The sequence below is a fragment of the Maylandia zebra genome, linkage group LG23, assembly GCF_041146795.1.
Source record: "Maylandia zebra isolate NMK-2024a linkage group LG23, Mzebra_GT3a, whole genome shotgun sequence".
NCBI lineage: Eukaryota > Metazoa > Chordata > Actinopteri > Cichliformes > Cichlidae > Maylandia > Maylandia zebra.
The window spans coordinates 33,942,465-33,963,781 of NC_135188.1; the positions used below are offsets into that span (position 1 = coordinate 33,942,465).

Consider the following 21,317-nt stretch of genomic DNA (forward strand, 5'->3'; position numbering starts at 1 on the left):
ACCCAACTGAATGTTTTAACTCAACTTATTTTATGAGTCCTCTTATCTGTAAGATTTCATTCATGTGGGAGGTGGAATATTTTCTCTGTATGCATGAAAACTAGGTTGAGTTAAGGTAGCGCTATGACCTGAACTGTTACAACCTCAAGTTATCTGCTACAGGTGATCCTGACTCATGAGTTTGCTGCAAAATGCCAACTTCCCTCTGGTAAGTGTCTCTGCACCTGGCCTGTGTGAAACAGATGAGCTAACATCTGGAGCCGAGCCAGCATCCTTCTACGAAAAAGATGAAACTGCGAAATAAGCTATTTTATCACTCTTTCCTTATGACTTTCTGTGAGGCACATAGAGTGTCGGACACTCGATACACAGTCTTAGGGTGTGGGTGTAATGTTATGTGTGGAATTGTGTTAGCACTCACGCCAAGAGTGAGCCTTGTCAGGACCTGTTATAAGAGACTGCGGTCTAAGTGATCCTGGTAAACAAGCTCAACTAGGATCATGCACACAGACAGTGATACTTGCCATCCTGATGGTGCCTGGATGCTGCTACAATTTCTTTGTTCGTGTTTTTGTGGCCACGCTGAGGTTCAGTGGATTTTACTGATTGCAAGTCACGTCTCCCTTCCAGTCTAAATCACTGAGGAATGAGGGCTCTAGTGACACGACAGCAACTGGAAGAAGATTTCCACAGCAAACTGATATTTTAGCTCAGAAATGAATTATCTTTCAGTTACAGATACGTTGGTTGGTTAATACATCAGCATCTTCAAGGGTAATTATATGAGCAATACTGCAGATTTGTTATTCCATCACATAAATAATCACATTACATGGCAAAAAAATATTTTATTGTAACAAGTACAGCTTGTGGTGTTTTTCCAGTTTCTTGGGGGAAAGTAATTAAAAATAAGTCAGATTTGCTTCAGTTATTTGATTTGAATATGAGATTTTGTTGGGATAAAACTGAGGTTTCCATAGAAAGAAAGAGAAAAATTTTGCTTTCTTAATTTCAGTTTGAAGCCAAAAAAAAAGAGTCAGAAAAGTTTGCTTGTACACACTCATCCCTGATCCTTGTGTTTCTTTACATTGTATTGTGTAGTCACGTTGTATACTATTGTACAATAGTACAGTAAGTAGCTTTATAAGTGTTAGGCCCTTTTTTGAAGTATTATTTGTGTCATGAAATGTCTGTGTAAAGCATGCAGGATAGCATCCAAATGCAGACTCATAGGCGAGACTTTAACTAAAAAAACACAGCTTTTATTGCTGAATGGAAAATACTGCAAAGAAAAACTGGGGAATTACAGGAAACTAAACAAACGGAGAAACACACAGCCATGGGGGAGACTGCGACGCAGGACAGAGGGAGACGCAGACATAAATACACACGAGGGCAAATGAGGGAACACAGCTGAAGTTGACACAGACTCACACAATTCACACAATATGACACGGAAACTGGAAGGAAGGAACGCTTGGGGAAACGAGATGGACTAGAGAGAAAACAGAAAGCGATAACGCAATAACAAGGGGAAGGTGAGGAAACAGTTAAGGGGGTCGAGACATAGAGAGAGCGAGGGAGACATGACAGGCTGAGGAAACATGGACGAACATGACCGACAGGGGAGACATGGGATGAAAGACTAGGTGGGGAACATGGGATAAGAAAAGGGAAACAAGACACAAGGACACACACCAAGAGGGTCACAGGGGACAAAGACACAAGGGGAATCTAATAAACAAGGAGCTATAACAGGGAAATATACAATAACCTCAAGACTAACCAAATGAACTTCAATCTAAACCATAAACACAAAATCACATCAAAATACAAGAAAACTCAAAACGCTGGGTTAAATGACCCAGGACCATGACAATTTGCATAAATTAACTAATTTACAGTGGGGCAAAAAAGTATTTAGTCAGCCACCGATTGTGCAAGTTCCCCCACTTAAAATGATGACAGAGGTCAGTAATTTGCACCAGAGGTACACTTCAACTGTGAGAGACAGAATGTGAAAAAAAAATCCATGAATCCACATGGTAGGATTTGTAAAGAATTTATTCGTAAATTAGGGTGGAAAATAAGTATTTGGTCACCTCAAACAAGGAAAATCTCTGGCTCTCACAGACCTGTAACGTCTTCTGTAAGAAGCTTTTCTGTCCCCCACTCGTTACCTGTATGAATGGCACCTGTGTGAACTCATCATCTGTATAAAAGACACCTGTCCACAGCCTCAAACAGTCAGACTCCAAACTCCGCCATGGCCAAGACCAAAGAGCTTTCGAAGGACACCAGGAAAAGTATTGTAGACCTGCACCAGACTGGGAAGAGTGAATCTACAATAGGCAAGCAGCTTGGTGTGAAAAAATCAACTGTGGGAGCAATCATCAGAAAATGGAAGACATACAAGACCACTGATAATCTCCCTCGATCTGGGGCTCCACGCAAGATCTCATCCCGTGGGGTCAAAATGATCATGAGAACGGTGAGCAAAGATCCCAGAACCACACGGGGGGACCTGGTGAATGACCTGCAGAGAGCTGGGACCAAAGTAACAAAGGTCACCATCAGTAACACACTACAACGGCAGGGAATCAAATCCCGCAGTGCCAGACGTGTTCCGCTGCTGAAGCCAGTGCATGTCCAGGCCCGTCTGAAGTTTGCCAGAGAGCACATGGATGATACAGCAGAGGATTGGGAGAATGTCATGTGGTCAGATGAAACCAAAGTAGAACTTTTTGGTATAAACTCAACTCGTCGTGTTTGGAGGAAGAAGAATACTGAGTTGCATCCCAAGAACACCATACCTACTGTGAAGCATGGGGGTGGAAACATCATGCTATGGGGCTGTTTTTCTGCCAAGGGGACAGGACGACTGATCCGTGTTAAGGACAGAATGAATGGGGCCATGTATCGTGAGATTTTGAGCCAAAACCTCCTTCCATCAGTGAGAACTTTGAAGATGAAACGAGGCTGGGTCTTCCAACATGACAATGATCCAAAACACACCGCCCGGGCAACAAAGGAGTAGCTCCGTAAGAAGCATTTGAAAGTCCTGGAGTGGCCTAGCCAGTCTCCAGACCTCAACCCCATAGAAAATCTGTGGCGGGAGTTGAAAGTCCGTGTTTCTCGGCGACAGCCCCAAAACATCACTGCTCTCGAGAAGATCTGCATGGAGGAATGGGCCTCGCTAAGTAAGTTAGCTGGATTAGATTGTTGACGATTTTGCGTGATCCTGGATCGTTCGGTTCCCCGAAGCTCATCCGGGACTTGCTGTCATAGCAACAGAGCCGTAAGCGTAGACCTGCTCGGGAGCAGGTTTACTTTATGTAAACAGGATTAGATCGCGGCCACGCAGGTATGTCCGCTTCATTTATACGAAAGCAACAGCGATATTCCACCACTGTTTCACCATAAATAAATAACATCAATGTAACTAAAGATAATGCAGCACTTGATCCTTTTATTGATGTCACACAGATACATACAGGTCATTTCCTAAAAAAGGGAAATGTACTATTAACATTCTATTACATGTATGTGATTATTACAGATGTAATTCATATTTCAGAGTAGTAATTGTAAATTACTTCGTGTAATCAAGATGAGAGACCACGGCTATAAAAGCGAAGGTGGATTTGGGAAGCCTGTCGCAGCCATGTCCTGTCCGTATACGCGACCAACCCATTGCGGAAGGTGCAAGATTGATAAGGAGAGTCCTCAGAATTCAGCGTATATTGCGGGATAGACAGGATCCTTTAGCTCAGCGCGACAGTGTGCTCATTGAGAGATATCGATATTCCCGTGAGGGTATTATTTACTTAACCAACTTGTTGACGAGGGGGTGCAGGACCACCACCTGTCTTTTTTTCCTCTGCCCTTTTCTTGGTTGCTGTTATGAACAAACTAACAGAGTATTACAGGCCAGTATTACCTTGCCAAGAGACGAAAAGCAATCTAAGAGATAAATATTACCATTCTGTAGAATACTCCTGTATTCCACTTTTACTTGTTCCCATGTTCTTGTGGGTCCTGTTGTGGCTCTAATGTGAAAGGGGATATAATATAACATATTATAATATAATATAATGCCATATGATATTGGACAATATAGTGTCATATGATAGATCTACCCTACCGCCTACTGGTGTTGGCCAGAGGGGCCGATGGCGCGATATGGCAGCCTGGCTACAACCGTAGCTGCCTCCACCAGTGTGTGAATGTGGGAGTGAATGAATAGTGGTATCGTACAGCGCTTTGGGTGCCTTGGAAAGCGCTATATAAACCCAATCCATTATTATTATTATTATTATTAAATTACCTACGAGTTTGATTTGTCAGCAACTTTCTGCCAGCCCCTCTCTCCTTGCTTTTGCAGCCTTTGCAGTGTTCTCTTGCGTTTTCATTAAACTCTGAAACTCCTGAAATCCCTCACTCATGAGTTCTTGCTCTGCTGCCGGAAAATACCGAGCGCGCTCCTTCGACATTTTCGCCGACCAATCAGCGGGTTGCCGATCAATGTTTCTACTATCGATGCGTAGCCCCTTTTACGACACCCAGTGATGTCACATTACTGCGTCCAGCTGTACTAATCGTCAACAGCAGGTGTGTTCGGGGAACCGGATTAGCGAGCTCACGGTTAGCGCGATGGTTTGGTCTTGGATGTGTCATTTGATCTTGGATGTAGTAAGCGACGTACGAAGAACAGGCCCCTGGTAAAGACCTATAGTAAACGTTTGACCTCTGTTATTGCCAACAAAGGTTATGTTACAAAGTATTGAGTTGTATTTTTGTTATTGACCAAATACTTATTTTCCACCCTGATTTACGAATAAATTCTTTACAAATCCTACCATGTGGATTCATGGATTTTTTTTTCACATTCTGTCTCTCACAGTTGAAGTGTACCTCTGGTGCAAATTACTGACCTCTGTCATCATTTTAAGTGGGGGAACTTGCACAATCGGTGGCTGACTAAATACTTTTTTGCCCCACTGTATATATATATATATATATATATATATATATACATATATATATATATATATATATATATATATATATATATATATTAGGGGTGCAACGATACACAAAATTCACGGTTCGGTTCGGTTCGATACTTTGGTGTCACGGTTCGATATTTTTTCGATACAAAGAAAATGTTCATGCCTTTTTAATTTTTCATTTATTAAAATTATAAATTTATATTTTAACTCAAAAGTACAGTTTTTAAATTTAACCCTAACCCTTGTGCGTGTTTTTTATTTTGACAGCGAATGCGCACCTGCGGACCACTTATGTGCAGCCCTGGTTATATAGTTCGTCATATTGCAGCCACAGAAATTATTTTGTCCATGAAACCATAAAGCTGCACTTTCTTTTTGCCTTATAGTCTGATTTGTCATAACTTCTCCATTTTGTGGTAAGCTTTTCTTTGGCTGTCACTTCTTCACCCTGACCTGTCTTATTTGGCTCAGCAGAACTAAAATATATATATCCTGCTGCTTTTACACACGCACTCACATAAGCTCAGCGATTCTCTGCGCAATCAACCTCTCACATGTTTAAGCTTGCTGTGGGAGATTTCACTTGTCATGTTTGCATAGTAAGCTAACGATTAATAAGACGATGTCAGAGGAATTGGTGCGCAAATTATCATCACTCACAGATCAGTGCTGTCGCTCTCTATACACAGTTCGCACGATTGCAAAGTGAAAGCAAAAAAACAAGCGCAAATTCAAACGCGATTTCAATATGTCACATATTGACAGTGGCTCACAGATGCCAATGACATAATTACCCAGCTACATTTCTGAAAGAATGCAAACGCATTGACATATATTTTTCCTTCCTACAATAGCCCGACGGGCAGGGCAGAGATAGATTTTGGTAGCCCGACTGAAAAAAATCGCTAGCTCCAGGACGTCGGGCTAGCGATATTGCAAGCCCAGTATCTGATTGAGGAATCACTCATCTTTGGAAAAGAGAGTTTATTACAGAGAAATGTCTCTTTCCAAAATAAAAGCTATACTATCCGCTTCTTCTGGGCTATATTCTCAGCAGCATAAGGAGAATCATGTGCTAACAGCTGTCTAAATGACTCGGCTAAAGTTAGTAGCATGCTTGTTGTTTTGGTCTTTGCACTAGGATGATGTCGGTGTAAATGTGCAGTCATATTCGTTGTTTTCCCACTAGTGCTTTCAGGTTAATCTCGTTGAAATGACCTTAACGCCACAACACGGCAAATCTCCGTTAACGACCTACCGCCGATCGCCCCGTGTGTGGGGCTAGACAGCCAACACGTTAACGAGCTAACTGCGCCAACACACTAGCTCCCACCCATGTAATTGAGCATTGCATGGCACATCCAACATACTGTTTTACTTTAGTCCATGACTCGCTTACCTTCAGGGTCATACGTCACATGAAAACCAAAATAATTCCAAACGCCAGATCTGAATGAGGGTGGGGGAGGTCCATGTGTCTTGCTAGCTTGCCCTGCGCTCTTCCTTCTGACTATGCTGTCTGGATCAATTGCATCTATCGACTTTTCCTTTTTTTTTTAGCGGTTAACCTGCATTAGCCGGTTGCTAGCTGTTGTTACAGATAGCTATAAGTGTTATATGAAAATATTTTATTTACACCAGCGGCCAAGGGGACTTAATAGTTTGTCAGAACACAGTATATGAGACGCAATGAACAGTCGTCTTCAAGAGATACGCGAGAGACAAAAACTTAGGCGGCAGCTGTTAGCTCAACAGCTGGGAGCTGAAAGCGCGGACAGCATCGGAGCAGTCCTACACAGTAAAGACGAACTAAAAGAGATCGAGGAGACTAGAGAAACATGCAGGGCTTCATATGACAGCACAGCCCCTTCTTCTAAAAGGAAAGCACAGACTGAAGGAGAGGACACAGAAGAGGATGTGGAAGAGCAAAAGGATGAGCTGGAAGTGCAGCAACCAGATGAAACCAACCCATATGAAGAGGTGTACAAGGACTCAAGTACTTTTCTTAAGGGTACCCAGTCATTGAATCCTCACAATGACTACTGCCAGCATTTTGTGGACACTGGGCATAGGCCACAGAACTTCATCAGAGATGTTGGCTTGGCCGACCGATTTGAAGAATACCCTAAACTTCGAGAGTTGATCAGACTGAAGGACGAACTCATCGCCACTACCAACACCCCTCCCATGTACCTCCAGGCAGACCCAGAGCACTTTGACCTGAAGGATTTGAGGTGCAAATTCGATGTGATTTTGCTTGAACCTCCTCTAGAGGAATACTACAGAGAATCAGGCATAAGCCACACTGAACGCTTCTGGACCTGGGATGATCTCATGAGACTGGAGATAGAAGAGATATCTGCTCTACGTTCCTTTGTCTTTCTCTGGTGTGGCTCTGGTGAAGGACTGGACCTGGGCAGGATGTGTTTGAGGAAGTGGGGCTTTAGGAGGTGTGAGGATATCTGCTGGATTAAGACCAACAAGAATAACCCAGGAAAAACCAAGGCACTGGATCCAAAAGCAGTATTCCAAAGGACCAAGGAACATTGCCTAATGGGAATCAAAGGAACAGTGCGTAGGAGTTCTGATGGAGACTTCATCCATGCCAATGTAGACATTGACTTGATCATCACTGAAGAGCCTGAGATGGGAAATGTAGAGAAGCCTGTGGAGATCTTCCACATCATTGAGCACTTCTGTTTGGGCCGCAGAAGGTTGCACCTGTTTGGAAGAGACTCTACCATCAGACCAGGCTGGCTGACAGTGGGTCCTACTTTGACAAACACCAACTTTAACCCAGAAAACAAAACACTGACACACCGAAACGTAACATTTCCCCCTACCCAAAAATCAAACATGTAACCCCAAGTGAAAAGTTTGATTCAGACAAACGAAGGCTGAAACGAAGGCAGACGAAGCTGATGGAGGCTGGAGCGGTCCCACTGACCCTCCAGCAGACGACGAAGGCTGGAGCGGTCCCTCGGACCCTCCAGCGAAGGCGGATGAAGGCTGGAGCGGTCCCACGGACCCTCCAGCGACGACAAAGGCTGGGGCGGTCCCACGGACCCTCCCCCCAGCGAAGGCGGATGAAGGCAGACGAAGCTGATGGAGGCTGGAGCGGTCCCACGGACCCTCCAGCAGACGACGAAGGCTGGTGCGGTCCCCCGGACCCTCCAGCAGAGGCGGATGAAGGCTGGAGCGGTCCCTCGGACGCTCCAGCGAAGGCGGATGAGCAGCTCACTAGCTGCACACATGGACACGCAGCCCACCAGCTGCACACACGGACACGCAGCCCACCAGCTGCACACACGGACACGCAGCCCACCAGCTGCACACACGGACACGCAGCCCACCAGCTGCAGAAGGCTGGAGCGGTCCCTCGGATCCTCCATCGAAGGCGGATGAAGGCTGGAGCGGTCCCTCGGATCCTCCAGCGAAGACAGACGAGCAGCTGAAGCGGTCCTCGGACCCTCCAGCGAAGACAGAAGGCCGAAGCTGTCCCTCCTTCGGACCCTCCACCGATCCCGGACGAGCCCCCATATGTTACACCCCGGCCTAGGCAACCGGGGTGCAACGTAGAAAAACAAAGATAAGGAAAATAAAACCACGAAGGCTCTCCACCAAAATCCCAAAACGAAAATATCCCATGACGAAAGTATTAACAAACCCATTCACAACTATTTACAACAGGCTATTTATTTACAACAAAACACCAAACTATTTACAACACGGGGGAGATCGCGACCATGACATACTGAAACACAAGGCTTAAATACATAGAAGGAGCAATCAGGGAATGGACCACAGGAGGGAAACACAGCTGGGGCAAATTAGAACTGACGAGACAGGGAAAATGTAAACTGAACACACTAAGATAACACAGACTTTCAAAGTAAAGCAGGAAATACATAAGTCATGCAAAAACAAAACACTGACACACCGAAACGTAACAAGCGCTCAGTGGATCTGCGCTCGACAGTGCAGCCTAGGCGGAGTAGTCGAACGCAGATTCACTGAGCGCTCAACACAGACAGCATCGTCGGAAGGAAAGTTGATAAAATAAATTACAAATGTTGTATTGTTCGATACATATGCGTACCGAACCGAAAGCACTGTATCGAACGGTTCAATATCGATACGAATATCGTTGCACCCCTAATATATATATATATATATATATATATATATATATAACACCCAGCATGCCCCTGCGGGCGGTTTATCCTTCAAGCTCGGGTCCTCTTCCAGAGGCCTGGGAGCTTGAGGGTCCTGCGCAGTATCTTAGCTGTTCCCAGGACTGCGCTCTTCTGGACAGAGATCTCCGATGTTATACCCGGGATCTGCTGGAGCCACTCGCCTAGCTTGGGAGTCACCGCACCTAGTGCTCTGATTAGCACGGGGACCACCGTTACCTTCACCCTCCACATCCTCTCGAGCTCTTCTCTGAGCCCTTGGTATTTCTCCAGCTTCTCGTGTTCCTTCTTCCTGATATTGCTGTCATTCGGAACCGCTTTATATATATTAGGGGTGCAACGATATTCGTATCGATATTGAACCGTTCGATACAGTGCTTTCGGTTCGGTACGCATATGTATCGAACAATACAAAATTTGTAATTTATTTTATCAACTTTCCTTCTGACGATGCTGTCTGTGTTGAGCGCTCAGTGAATCTGCGTTCGACTACTCCGCCTAGGCTCGACAGTGCAGCCTAGGCGGAGTAGTCGAATGCAGGTTCACTGAGCGCTCAACACAGACAGCATCGTCAGAAGGAAGAGCGCAGGGCAAGCTAGCGAGACAGAAGTTAAGCTCTCCTTGCAACATGGACCTCCCCCACCCTCATTCAGATCTGGCGTTTGGAATTATTTTGGTTTTCATGTGACGTATGACCCTGAAGGTAAGCGAGTCATGGACTAAAGTAAAACAGTATGTTGGATGTGCCATGCAATGCTCAATTACATGGGTGGGAACTAGTGTGTTAGCGCAGTTAGCTCGTTAACGTGTTAGCCGTCTAGCCCCATGCACGGGGCGATCAGGGGTAGGTCGTTAACGGAGATTTGCCGTGTTGTGGCTTTAAGGTCATTTCAACGAGATTAACCTGACAGCACTAGTGGGAACACAATGAATATGACGGCACATTTACGCCGACATCATCCTAGTGCAAAGACAAGTGGAAGCAGACAAAAAACAAGCAAGCATGCTACTAACTTTAGCCGAGTCATTTAGACAGCTGTTAGCACATGATTCTCCTTATATGTTTAATATGCTGCTGAGAATATAGCCCAGAAGAAGCGGATAGTATAGCTTTTATTTTGGAAAGAGACATTTCTCTGTAATAAACTCTCTTTTCCAAAGATGAGTGATTCCTCAATCAGATACAGGGCTCGCAATATCGCTAGCCCGACGTCCCGGGGCTAGCGATTTTTTCAGTCGGGCTACCAAAATCTATCTCTGCCCTGCCCGTCGGGCTATTGTAGGAAGGAAAAATATATGTCAATGCTTTTGCATTCTTTCAGAAATGTAGCTGGGTAATTATGTCATTGGCATCGGTGAGGCACTGTCAATATGTGACATATTGAAATCGCCAAATAAGACAGGTCATGGTGAAGAAGTGACAGCCAAAGAAAAGCTTACCACAAAACGGAGAAGTTATGACAAATCAGACTATAAGGCAAAAAGAAAGTGCAGCTTTATGGTTTCATGGACAAAAGAATTTCTGTGGCTGCAATATGACGAGCTAAATAACCAGGGCTGCACATAAGTGGTCCGCAGGTGCGCATTCGCTGTCAAAATAAAAAACATGCACAAGGGTTAGGGTTAAATTTAAAAACTGTACTTTTGAGTTAAAATATATATTTATAATTTTAATAAATGACAAATTAAAAGGGCATGAACATTTTTTTTGTATTGAAAAAATATCGAACCGTGACACCAAAGTATCGAACCGAACCGAACTGTGAATTTTGTGTATCGTTGCACCCCTAATATGTATATATATATATATACAGCTGGATAGCGTAGTGGTTAGACTACACGCCTTTGGAACAGAGGATCGCAAGTTCGATTCCTGCCTGGGGCGTCTGTATCCAGTAAGGGTCCTAAGGCTAGACCCCCTATGCTAAGCAAGCCTACCGCAGACATCAGCGAGACAGATAAATATGAAGGCATGCCGGCTCGGACGTCGCCCGGATCAACAAGGTCCGCGTCAGGTGTTGAGGAACCAGGGCACCCTGACGAAAAGTGGGCTACTGGAACAAGAAGGCATCGGTGGGCAAGAGACGAAAACAGGGCGTTGTTGGAATGCTACTATGCAAGTAACCCTGGCGGAAGGGGCTACATGAATAGGATGAGGGACCTATGGATTCTTCGATACCCAACATCCACAATGACGGCGAAACAGCTAGTAGCTCAGTGTTCCAACATTCGAAAGAAGGGACTGCTCTCACAGCTAGAGATTGACGAGGTACAACACAAATACTACGGCAAGGAGGAGTCAGGACGCCAGGTCAGGGGGGCGATATCATCACCCCCACCCGAGATTGGGTACATAGCCCCAAGTACGATAGGAGAAGGATCGTTGAGTGCGAGAGGAACTGACCTGAAAAATAGGATCATGGCCAAGCTTGAAACCTGGATCCCCCGTAGCCGGCTACCAAGATTACGTGAAGTACCCTCAGAAGGTCTGCTAGATGATGTTAATGCAGCACTACGGGCAATACCTACAACCACGATTACCAACACTAACAAGCTGATCTACAATACGGCAGCAGTGATCAGTGAGATGCTTGGCTACAAGTTGAACAGCGACAAGGGGCAGTACCCTCCATGGAGAAGGAGGCTAGAGGGCAAGATCAAAGTAGCACGGAGGGAGGTTAGCCAACTAACGGAGTTGCAGAAAGGTGCGACAAATAAGGTGCCTAAGAAATACAGCAAGCTGTCCATACCTGAGGCCTTGGAAACTGCCAAGCAAAGACTCACAGCCTTGGCCAGCCGCTTGAGGAGGTACACCAGAGAGATAGAAGGCAGGAGAATAAACCAGCTGTTCTCCACAGAACCAGCAAAGGTGTACTCTCAGTGGCAAGGGAACAATAAGAGAACAGCACCACCAAGGCTGGAGACGGAGCAATACTGGAAGAGCATATGGGAGAAGGACGCAACCCATAACGGCAATGCTCAGTGGCTAGAGGATCTGAGGGCAGACCACAGCGACCTCCCTGAACAGGGTCCAGTAACCATCACAGTGGCAGATATCCAAGAAAGGGTCTCCAGTATGAAGAGTTGGACAGCACCAGGGCCCGACATGGTTCACGCCTACTGGCTGAAGAAGCTGACTGCACTCCACGAGCGTCTGGCAGCACAAATGAACCAGCTGCTAGTTAACGAGAGACACCCGGAATGGCTAACTGAAGGCCGGACGGTCCTAATCCCCAAGGACCCCAAGAAGGGACCGGTCCCCTCCAACTACCGACCAATAACCTGCCTCAGTACTACATGGAAGCTCCTGTCAGGCATCATATCGGCTAAGATGAACAGGCACATGGGTCAATACATGAGCGGGACACAGAAAGGAATTGGCAAGAAAAACAGAGGCGCAAAACACCAGCTACTGGTAGACAGAACAATCAGCCGAGACTGCAAGACCAGACTGACCAACCTGTGCACTGCCTGGATTGATTACAAGAAGGCCTATGACTCAATGCCCCACAGCTGGATACTGGAATGCCTAGAATTGTACAAGATCAATGGGACCCTAAGAGCCTTCATCAGGAACTCAATGGGGATGTGGCGTACAACACTAGAGGCCAACTCCAAGCCCATAGCACAAATCACCATCAAGTGCGGGATCTACCAAGGAGATGCTCTGTCCCCACTGCTGTTCTGCATAGGCCTGAACCCCCTCAGTGAGATCATTAACAAGACTGGCTACGGATACCGACTACGGAACGGAGCAGTTGTCAGCCACCTCCTGTACATGGATGACATCAAGCTGTATGCCAAGAGTGAACGAGACATCGATTCACTGATCCACACTACCAGGCTATACAGCAATGACATTGGAATGTCGTTCGGACTGGAGAAGTGTAGTCGGATGGTAACAAAGAGAGGGAAGGTAGTCAGAACTGAGGGGATTGAACTACCAGAAGGCAACATTGCAGACATAGAGGACAGTTACAAGTACTTGGGGATCCCGCAGGCGAATGGGAACCATGAAGAGGCCGCTAGAAAAGCTGCAACCACCAAGTACCTGCAGAGGGTCAGGCAAGTCCTGAGGAGTCAGCTGAATGGTAAGAACAAGATCCGGGCCATCAACACGTACGCCCTGCCCGCGATCAGGTACCCTGCTGGGGTAATAGGCTGGCCAAAGGAGGAGATAGAAGCCACTGACATAAAGACAAGAAAGCTCCTTACCATGCATGGAGGGTTTCACCCCAAGTCCAGCACCCTGAGGCTGTACGCTAAGCGGAAGGAAGGGGGCCGGGGACTGGTGAGTGTCAGCACCACAGTCCAGGATGAGACAACGAACATCCAAGAATACATTGGGAAGATGGCCCCAACTGACCGAGTGCTCAGTGAATACCTCAGGCAGCAGAAACCCAAGAAAGAGGAGGGAGACGAGGAACCATCATGGAAGGACAGGCCCCTGCACGGTATGTACCACCGGCAGATAGAGGAGGTGGCTGATATCCAGAAATCCTACCAGTGGCTGGACAAAGCTGGACTGAAAGACAGCACAGAGGCACTAATCATGGCAGCACAAGAACAAGCTCTGAGTACAAGATCCATAGAGGCTGGGGTCTATCACACCAGGCAAGACCCCAGGTGCAGGCTGTGTAAAGATGCCCCAGAGACAATCCAGCACATAACAGCAGGGTGCAAGATGCTAGCAGGCAAGGCATACATGGAACGCCATAACCAAGTGGCCGGCATAGTGTACAGGAACATCTGTGCCGAGTATAACCTGGAAGTCACGAGGTCAAAATGGGAGATCCCCCCAAGGGTGGTGGAGAATGACCGAGCTAAGATCCTGTGGGACTTCCAGATACAGACGGACAAAATGGTGGTGGCTAACCAACCGGACATAGTGGTGGTAGACAATATTAGATTATTCTGTTATTATATGTTACCTTATATATGTAATCAAAGTAGTTGAATTAGAATACTGCTGTAGATCACATTATACCCTTTAATATAGAGTGTGTGAGCTGTATGTAGTTTAGTTCTCATTATACTTTTGAGTTAACAGAACATATTCACATATTAGTTCATTAGATAAATGTGCATCACTCTGTATCCTTGATCTGCTGGGAATTTGTTACACTGTTTTCTTGACATGCTTAATTGTTGAATCATGAAGAGAAGGTTGTAAGCAGGAGACTCTGTGTCTAAAGACAGGGGAGATAGATAGACCACATTCCACACCCCCACCTTACAGAAAGCAGAGAAACAACTGCCGAGGTCATAACTTAGGCGCTGTAACAGAGAAAAATGTGATGTTTTGGCTTTTACGACTAGCTGGGGGCCACTAGAGACTATAAAAAGCTGAGCAACCCGTCACCATTTTGAGACATGTGCCTGACCCTCTGGTAGCATCTCTCCCGTCCGGACGTTGTAATGCTCTGACTGTTGAATTGTATGGAAATAAATGATTGTTGATTGAGCATTTATACACCAAGTATTGTCCTTCCTTCAGCCCAAAGATTCAAAGAATTGGGAGATTTCAACAACTTGGTGCCGTGTGACCCGGATCTTTGGTGTGCTGAGGAGGTGCAGATTTGACCTTTGGTGAGATCGTGAGGCGAGGTGAACAGAGGACCGGTCCAAAAATAAAAAGGTAAGCACAGCCTGTTGTATTATAAATACCAAATGTGCATATTGGGCTTTCCAAATTAATCTGTTCGCTGAGTCACATGTATTTTCACAGTAAATTTGTCGGTGTCTGGTTTTTGGCGCAAGATACTAACAACATAAGTTGAGGCTGAATTCCAGTGTGTTAAATAAACTGCTTCTACCGAGATACTAATAACATACTACGTTGGACTAGTTGCAGTAAACTGCTTCTACCGAGATACTAATAACATACTACGTTGGACTAGTTGCAGCCACTTTACCTTCCACATTTAATTTTGTCTAATACTGGCTTCTGTAGCAATAATACATTAGAATTTATTCTGAAGACGCGGCCATTAGTCCAGTACATTGAAGTCGAGGTTTGTTTATTTTGTTTATGGTGTCAGTGACGTCCTGGCTTTTGCCGGCTATGAAATAGAAGTTGATTTAAGGAAAAGCAGATGCTGGCTTCACGGTGCAGTTGGACGCTGGCAACGCGAGAGCGAAACACGTCCGTAGGTTTGGTTTATGATACGGCGTGTTCCGGTGGTGCGGCCGTGAAGTGCAGTAGTGGTTGGTGCTAGTTTTAGTACATTGGATAGAGGTTTTGACGGTGGTTTGTGGCGTCAGTCGAGTATAAAGGGCTGCGGTCATAATACAAAGTAAAATTTAAGTACATAGCAACACCTGGTTTATGATGTCAGGTATAACTTCGGGGATGCAAGCATCACTTTTATGATGCGACTTTGCCCCGTGGTGGCGGTCATAAGCGCAGAGAAAGGGGTATTTTGGTCTATGGTGCAGTGTGCTTTAAGAAGATCTAATAGTTGAGCTCAGAGGTTTCTGTGTAAAATTCCCGCTGAGGAAAAGTGTTGTGTGTGAGTGTGAAAGCGCGCACTGAGTGAGAGTGTGAGTGAGGCGCGCTCTGAGTGTGTTTTTTGTGTGGAGTGTGAAGCGTGAACACAGTGACAGTGACGGTTGATGTGTTTGATTAGGAGGACATTAGAGCAAATACACATTTTAGGATCAAAGGTTGATGCCTAGTGTACCTGTGGAACGTTTGCCCTAGGAGTGGCGACCCTCCTGTCCGTGGACGCGTGGCCAGGACCGGCGTCGTCTGGGTGCCGAGGTGGTGACTTGGGGAGGTGAGGGCCCCCGCATAGCTACGGAAATAACACTGGAACGGCCGTGTAATCACGGGTTCACATTTATTCCGGACTAGAACAAGACACATTTTGCGAACAAACGTTGAGTCTAGATTAGTAAAGAAATAAAAAGGTTGAATTCCTCGTTTCAGTGGTTGAAATTGTTGTGTGCCTGTCCCCTGACGAGTGTGAAATTAAAATAAAGAGGGAATTTGGAGCCACATAGAGATAGACGGGCATAATTGGGTGTATTACTCTGTGGTGTAATAAAAATAAAAAGGAGAGATAGTAAGAGGTGTGCAGTGGAGAATTATGGAGGAGTAGAGAGAGGAATGTGTTGGGAGACTGGCGTACAGTTTACGCTGTCAAGGTAGGCGTGTTGCCTGCTTATCGGTTTAAAAGTGATGAAAATGAAATTAAAATAAATCTCTTAGTGTGTTAATACAGGAAGCTGCGGACCTGGACCAACTGCCCCCACAAGCACAGCGGCCGAAGCAAAATTATAGGTAATGGGAACCACACCCAGCACGAATCAGCAGCTGTGAAAAAGACAGCAGCGAGGAGAGAATTAGAGGAGAAATTAAGAGAAGTTTTAACACATAAAATTGGGGCCAACGGACTTGTGGAGGTTGGGAAGGCGTCCGGAGCATCACAACAAAAAGGTGAAACAAAAACACACACAAGCAGAGAAATCTGAGAGAAAGGCTCCTTTTAAGGTAACGCCTAGTTTGAGAAAAGATAAAATTAACCTGCTTTTATACAAATGCACATACACGCAATGAAGAAACAGCTTACACTCATGAACACGTGAAGATTTTCCAGCAAGGTTAAAGAAAAATTAACATACTTAAATGATGAAGTCTATACATTACTGACAAAGAAACCCTCTGGGTTGCAGGACAACAATTTAACTAAAAAAAAAAAAAAAAGGAACACTGGTCTAACCAACCAGGCAAGACACAACAAATTTAGTGGTTAAAAGATTCAAATTGTGACATGTTTTCTGTTGATTGATTAATAAAAGTGATTACTGAATGAAAGAAAGTTCCTTTTTTGGGCTTTTAAACATGATCTTAAGAATTTTAACATATACCGGTGTTGTCCTGTCAACTTGGTGGGTTAGGAGTTGATTATATCGGGAGACAAAAAACAAAAAAAGGGGGAGAGAAGGCTGACACAGGGCCTGGCCCCATTGCCTCCCCTCTGAATAACACAGCCAACACAACAACATTTTCCTGTTCGTTTGTTTTTGTTTTTTGTTTGTTTTTGTTTTGTTTTTGTTTTTTCTATACATATTTAATTACAGGCTGCTTTGCCGGCCCTGAAAGCCGAGGCTGACTGGACTCCTGCTCTCCCCCATACGTGACACTGACCAAATGCTGCAACAGCTGGACCCACAACAACGACCTGAGAATGTCAACAGACCTGCAGGAATGTGATCTCATGCAGCCGAGACGGAGAGCACTAAACCTAAGGCCCGTTTCACTACACGGGGGAAAATTCCCAGACTGCGTCAGCTGACAGAGCTGTGACGAGACGCCCGCCAAGCCCGAATGAAAAGTAAGGCCGAGCGAAAGAATGCTGACCTTGATAACTTTGCATTCACACTGTGCAGGACAGTGATGGACCAACACGGGTGATCGGGTGGTGAAAAAGGGCGTGACCGAGACAAGAGGAGTAACTGAGGACAGAAGGCACCTCAGAATGGACAAAAACACAGAAGAAGATGCAGGTTTCACCTGCGGTGAACATCGACACTGGAGAAAGGACTGCCCCAATTGGGGTCAGAACCAGGACGGACTGAATTTTGAGCAGCAGCAGCAGCAGCAATGGTCGCAAACAAACTGAAAAGGAGGGGGGCAGGACCCCAGGGCATGCTTCAGGCCGTGGTTTACCCAGAACACCAGAACAGGAAAGTGATGAACACACACACACACACACACGTCTCCAAACACACAGATTCAGAATGAAGTGAAATACACACATGAACACGTGCACTCGTTGAGTGAGTGAGAAATGACACACACACACACACACACACCCACACACACACACACACACACACACACACGGGAATGTTGATTCACTGAGAAGTGATGCACACACATACACATGCACACGCTTGTGCAATGAAGAGTGATCCACACGCACACACACATACACGCTGATGCAATGAAGAATGCTTTGCTTATGCTGATATGCAAAATGCTGCACACAAACATCCCAATGCATAATTTTTATGAGGAGCCATTGATTACCATTAAATACTTAGAATGTGTTATATGTCACCTAGAAGGCATTTATGTAGATTTTAGGAATAAGCTCTAAAACGGTTTGGTTATGAAAACAATGTCTGTGCGTGATGTCTGTTTATGGCTCAAGGCCTTGACTGAATTCTTTGCTGTGCTTCACACAGCCCTGATGAGGAACAGTGGCACAGAGTGAAATTGATGAATGAATTAATAGTGTAAGGTTAGGTTGGAGTACGGCATTTTCTGTGATTGAGTTTTAATTCAAGGAGGAACAAAAGGTGTTACGGCACCTGAGGTTCTCATTCCCACACAATATTGTCCCGGCAGGAAGCAAAATGTTCCTGTGAATTTCTGGTTGATTGTTTGGTTTTGTTTAGCGCTAGTTTGATGTTATCAGTGAGCTTTGGCTTGTGTTCTTTCTCGTAAGCGAGAGAGGGATAGTTTTATGCTTGGACATGTCTGCAACGGGCCCTAGTTTGTGTTATTTTAGTAGTATTTTGTTGGTTATGTCTGTTTTCGTTTTTGTTACAGTGCACTGGAGAAAAAACATCTGAGAGGTGTGATCCACCGGTGGTGATATGTTGATATTTTGTGAGTTCATGATTTAACAATCAGCTCTTTAAACAAGGCCTGAAAGATTGAAATTTAAAGCGCTATAAAATATTATTACTGTAAATAGTTGCAAAGTGTGCTTCTCCATGATTGTAATTGGCTTGGGAGAAATTCACTTATAGGGAACACTGATCTAAAAGGATTGCACCGAGTCAATCCGGCCCAAAAAACAACAAGGAATTGTTTTCCTTTAAAATGATGACCTCATCTTGCTGGTGATGGAGGCTCGAATAGGTTGCGCGGGAGACTCCATTATCAGCAACATCTGGTATGAATGTGTATGGAGGTATGCATGTGAATGGACTGTGATGGACTGACGACTAAAAGCTTTGACTGACTTGATACTGAGACAATGACTGCACCCACTTTAGGATTAGTAAATGCCAATAAACAATTCACCCAGCCGACAAGAGAAGGGTGGATGCTTCGCTTTGTTTTGTTTTGTTTTTTCAGGAACAGGAGGATAAGAGAGACTGGAGGAGGAGACTCTAGCTTCACATAAGTATGAACTGCAGACTTAACACTGTGGTTGCTGATTTTGAGTTACCGATGTTTGCATTAAGAAAACTGTGCTATATTAGCTGTGTTTTGAGTAAGGTATCATGTTATATTATTGGGAATGCCAAATGCTACAGTGGAGAAGACTTTTGATGCCACTCATGACTGGAACATGTTATTATTAACCATAGCAGGCCACTGTAAAAAGTCAATTAAATTTTATAGAGGAAAATCGCCAAAATTGAACAATACCTATGAATGACTGGCCACATTCAGAATAGAGATATGCAATAATAAACATTGGTCCACGTGATTTAGGTTCTCACTTGAAATAGTAAGTTATTAAATGTAGAATATAATCGACAGGGACATTTGATAGGATGTGGTACTGCAAAAGAACAAGAGCAAAGTAAATAAAGAAAATATTGTGTTTAGTTTGGATAAATTCAAATTAAAATGTACCATTACACTCAGAGGATCAATATGAAATAAAACATATGCAAAATTTGTAGGAAGTACATGACTGATGACTGTTCTGTCCTGAGCGTTTGTTTCTAGAGCACCCACTTGACCACACCAACAGTTTCTCGCCACCGAGGAGGGGTACTTGCAAAAAGAATAAAATAAAAATCTGAGTTTAACAAAACATTTTAAATGTAAATATCAAGCTTACCTTTCTTTTTCCATGAAATGTGCTTGTGGGCACGCCAGCCATTTTGAAAAGGTGGGCAAAACAATTGGCAAGGCCACACCCCCACACATGTGATATAATTTTAAAGGTACTGTTGCCCTCTCTAAGAAACATCAGGAATTAGAGGAGTGGCAAGTAGAGTATGCGAGCTACAAGCAAAAACTAAAATGTGTACTACAGTGTGCAAAAATGAAATACTGGGTCATCAGGGGGACATGAGGGACATTTATAAAACTAAAAGTCCCACTAACCTTAAAGTGCACTTGAAAAGCCCACACAAGAAGGTTAACCTAGCTTACCTAGAAGACCTCATCAGGGGGAGCACACTCCCCCTCCTTGAAGAGCTCACCCACTCAACCCGCATCCCCAGAAAACAGCTAACCCCAGATAAGGCAGCGTGATGTATCCCGAGACAACAGGACTGGGACATCTAAATAAAGGTGTGAAACAATCGCCTTCAAAAGATTATCAATTCACTTGAACCAAAATTAGGACCACACGGTGCGGCAAGAGTTAATAGTTATTAGTCTCAACACCCAAGGATAACCAGAAGAGCATGACTGATATGATGGAACTGGGATTTTGTTACACTTAATTTTTGCAAAACACAAACAAAACTAAATTGAAACTAAGGATTTTCAGAAAATAAAAACTAAACTAAACTAGCAAACAATTGGTAAAAACTGATTAAAACTGATGAAAATTGCAAAACTATTACAACCCTGGTCCAGACTAAGATGGCGTTGGACATCTTCAGGGCAGAAAAGGGTTGGTGTGACCAAGGTGTGGTTTGGCTTGTTGTATGTACATTTCAAAATGTTACAGCTCTGGATGGACCAGTTACCAGGGCATGGAAGGATGACAGACTTTATTACATGAGGAGAAGGGACATTTTCGGGATCGAAGATCCTCAGGGATGACAAGGCTGGAGCAACGGTACTCGAGAGAAGAATTTCTGATACTTTCTGAGATATGATGTCACCAACCTTCTCTTTTAATTGTCTAGCTCCAATGAATTGACACATGGGAGTGTGTCAAAAAGGGGGAGTTGAGTTTGAACATCAAACAATGGTGATATGAAAATTTCTATGAGTTTATTTTTGTGTTTAATAAATTAGCTATGGTAAAACTTAAGCTTATAATGTGTTAGACTTAGAAAGGGTTCACTAATTTTTGATTTCTTTTACACACACATAGATTATGATTAGAATAAGTCCTGAACATAATATTTTAAACCAAATTTGAATCATTAGAAGAACAATGGATAACAATATTAGATT

General features: G+C 44.5%; 1 protein-coding gene across 1 annotated transcript; it reads left to right on the plus strand.

Annotated features, from left to right (window-relative positions):
- The first annotated feature begins 6,555 nt into the window (after positions 1 to 6,555).
- LOC143415129 (N(6)-adenosine-methyltransferase non-catalytic subunit METTL14-like) lies at positions 6,556 to 7,874 on the plus strand. Its single transcript, XM_076880573.1, has one exon. The coding sequence runs from the start codon at positions 6,702 to 6,704 to the stop codon at positions 7,872 to 7,874; it is 1,173 nt and encodes a 390-aa protein (XP_076736688.1). The 5' UTR covers positions 6,556 to 6,701.
- The last annotated feature ends 13,443 nt before the right edge of the window (positions 7,875 to 21,317 follow it).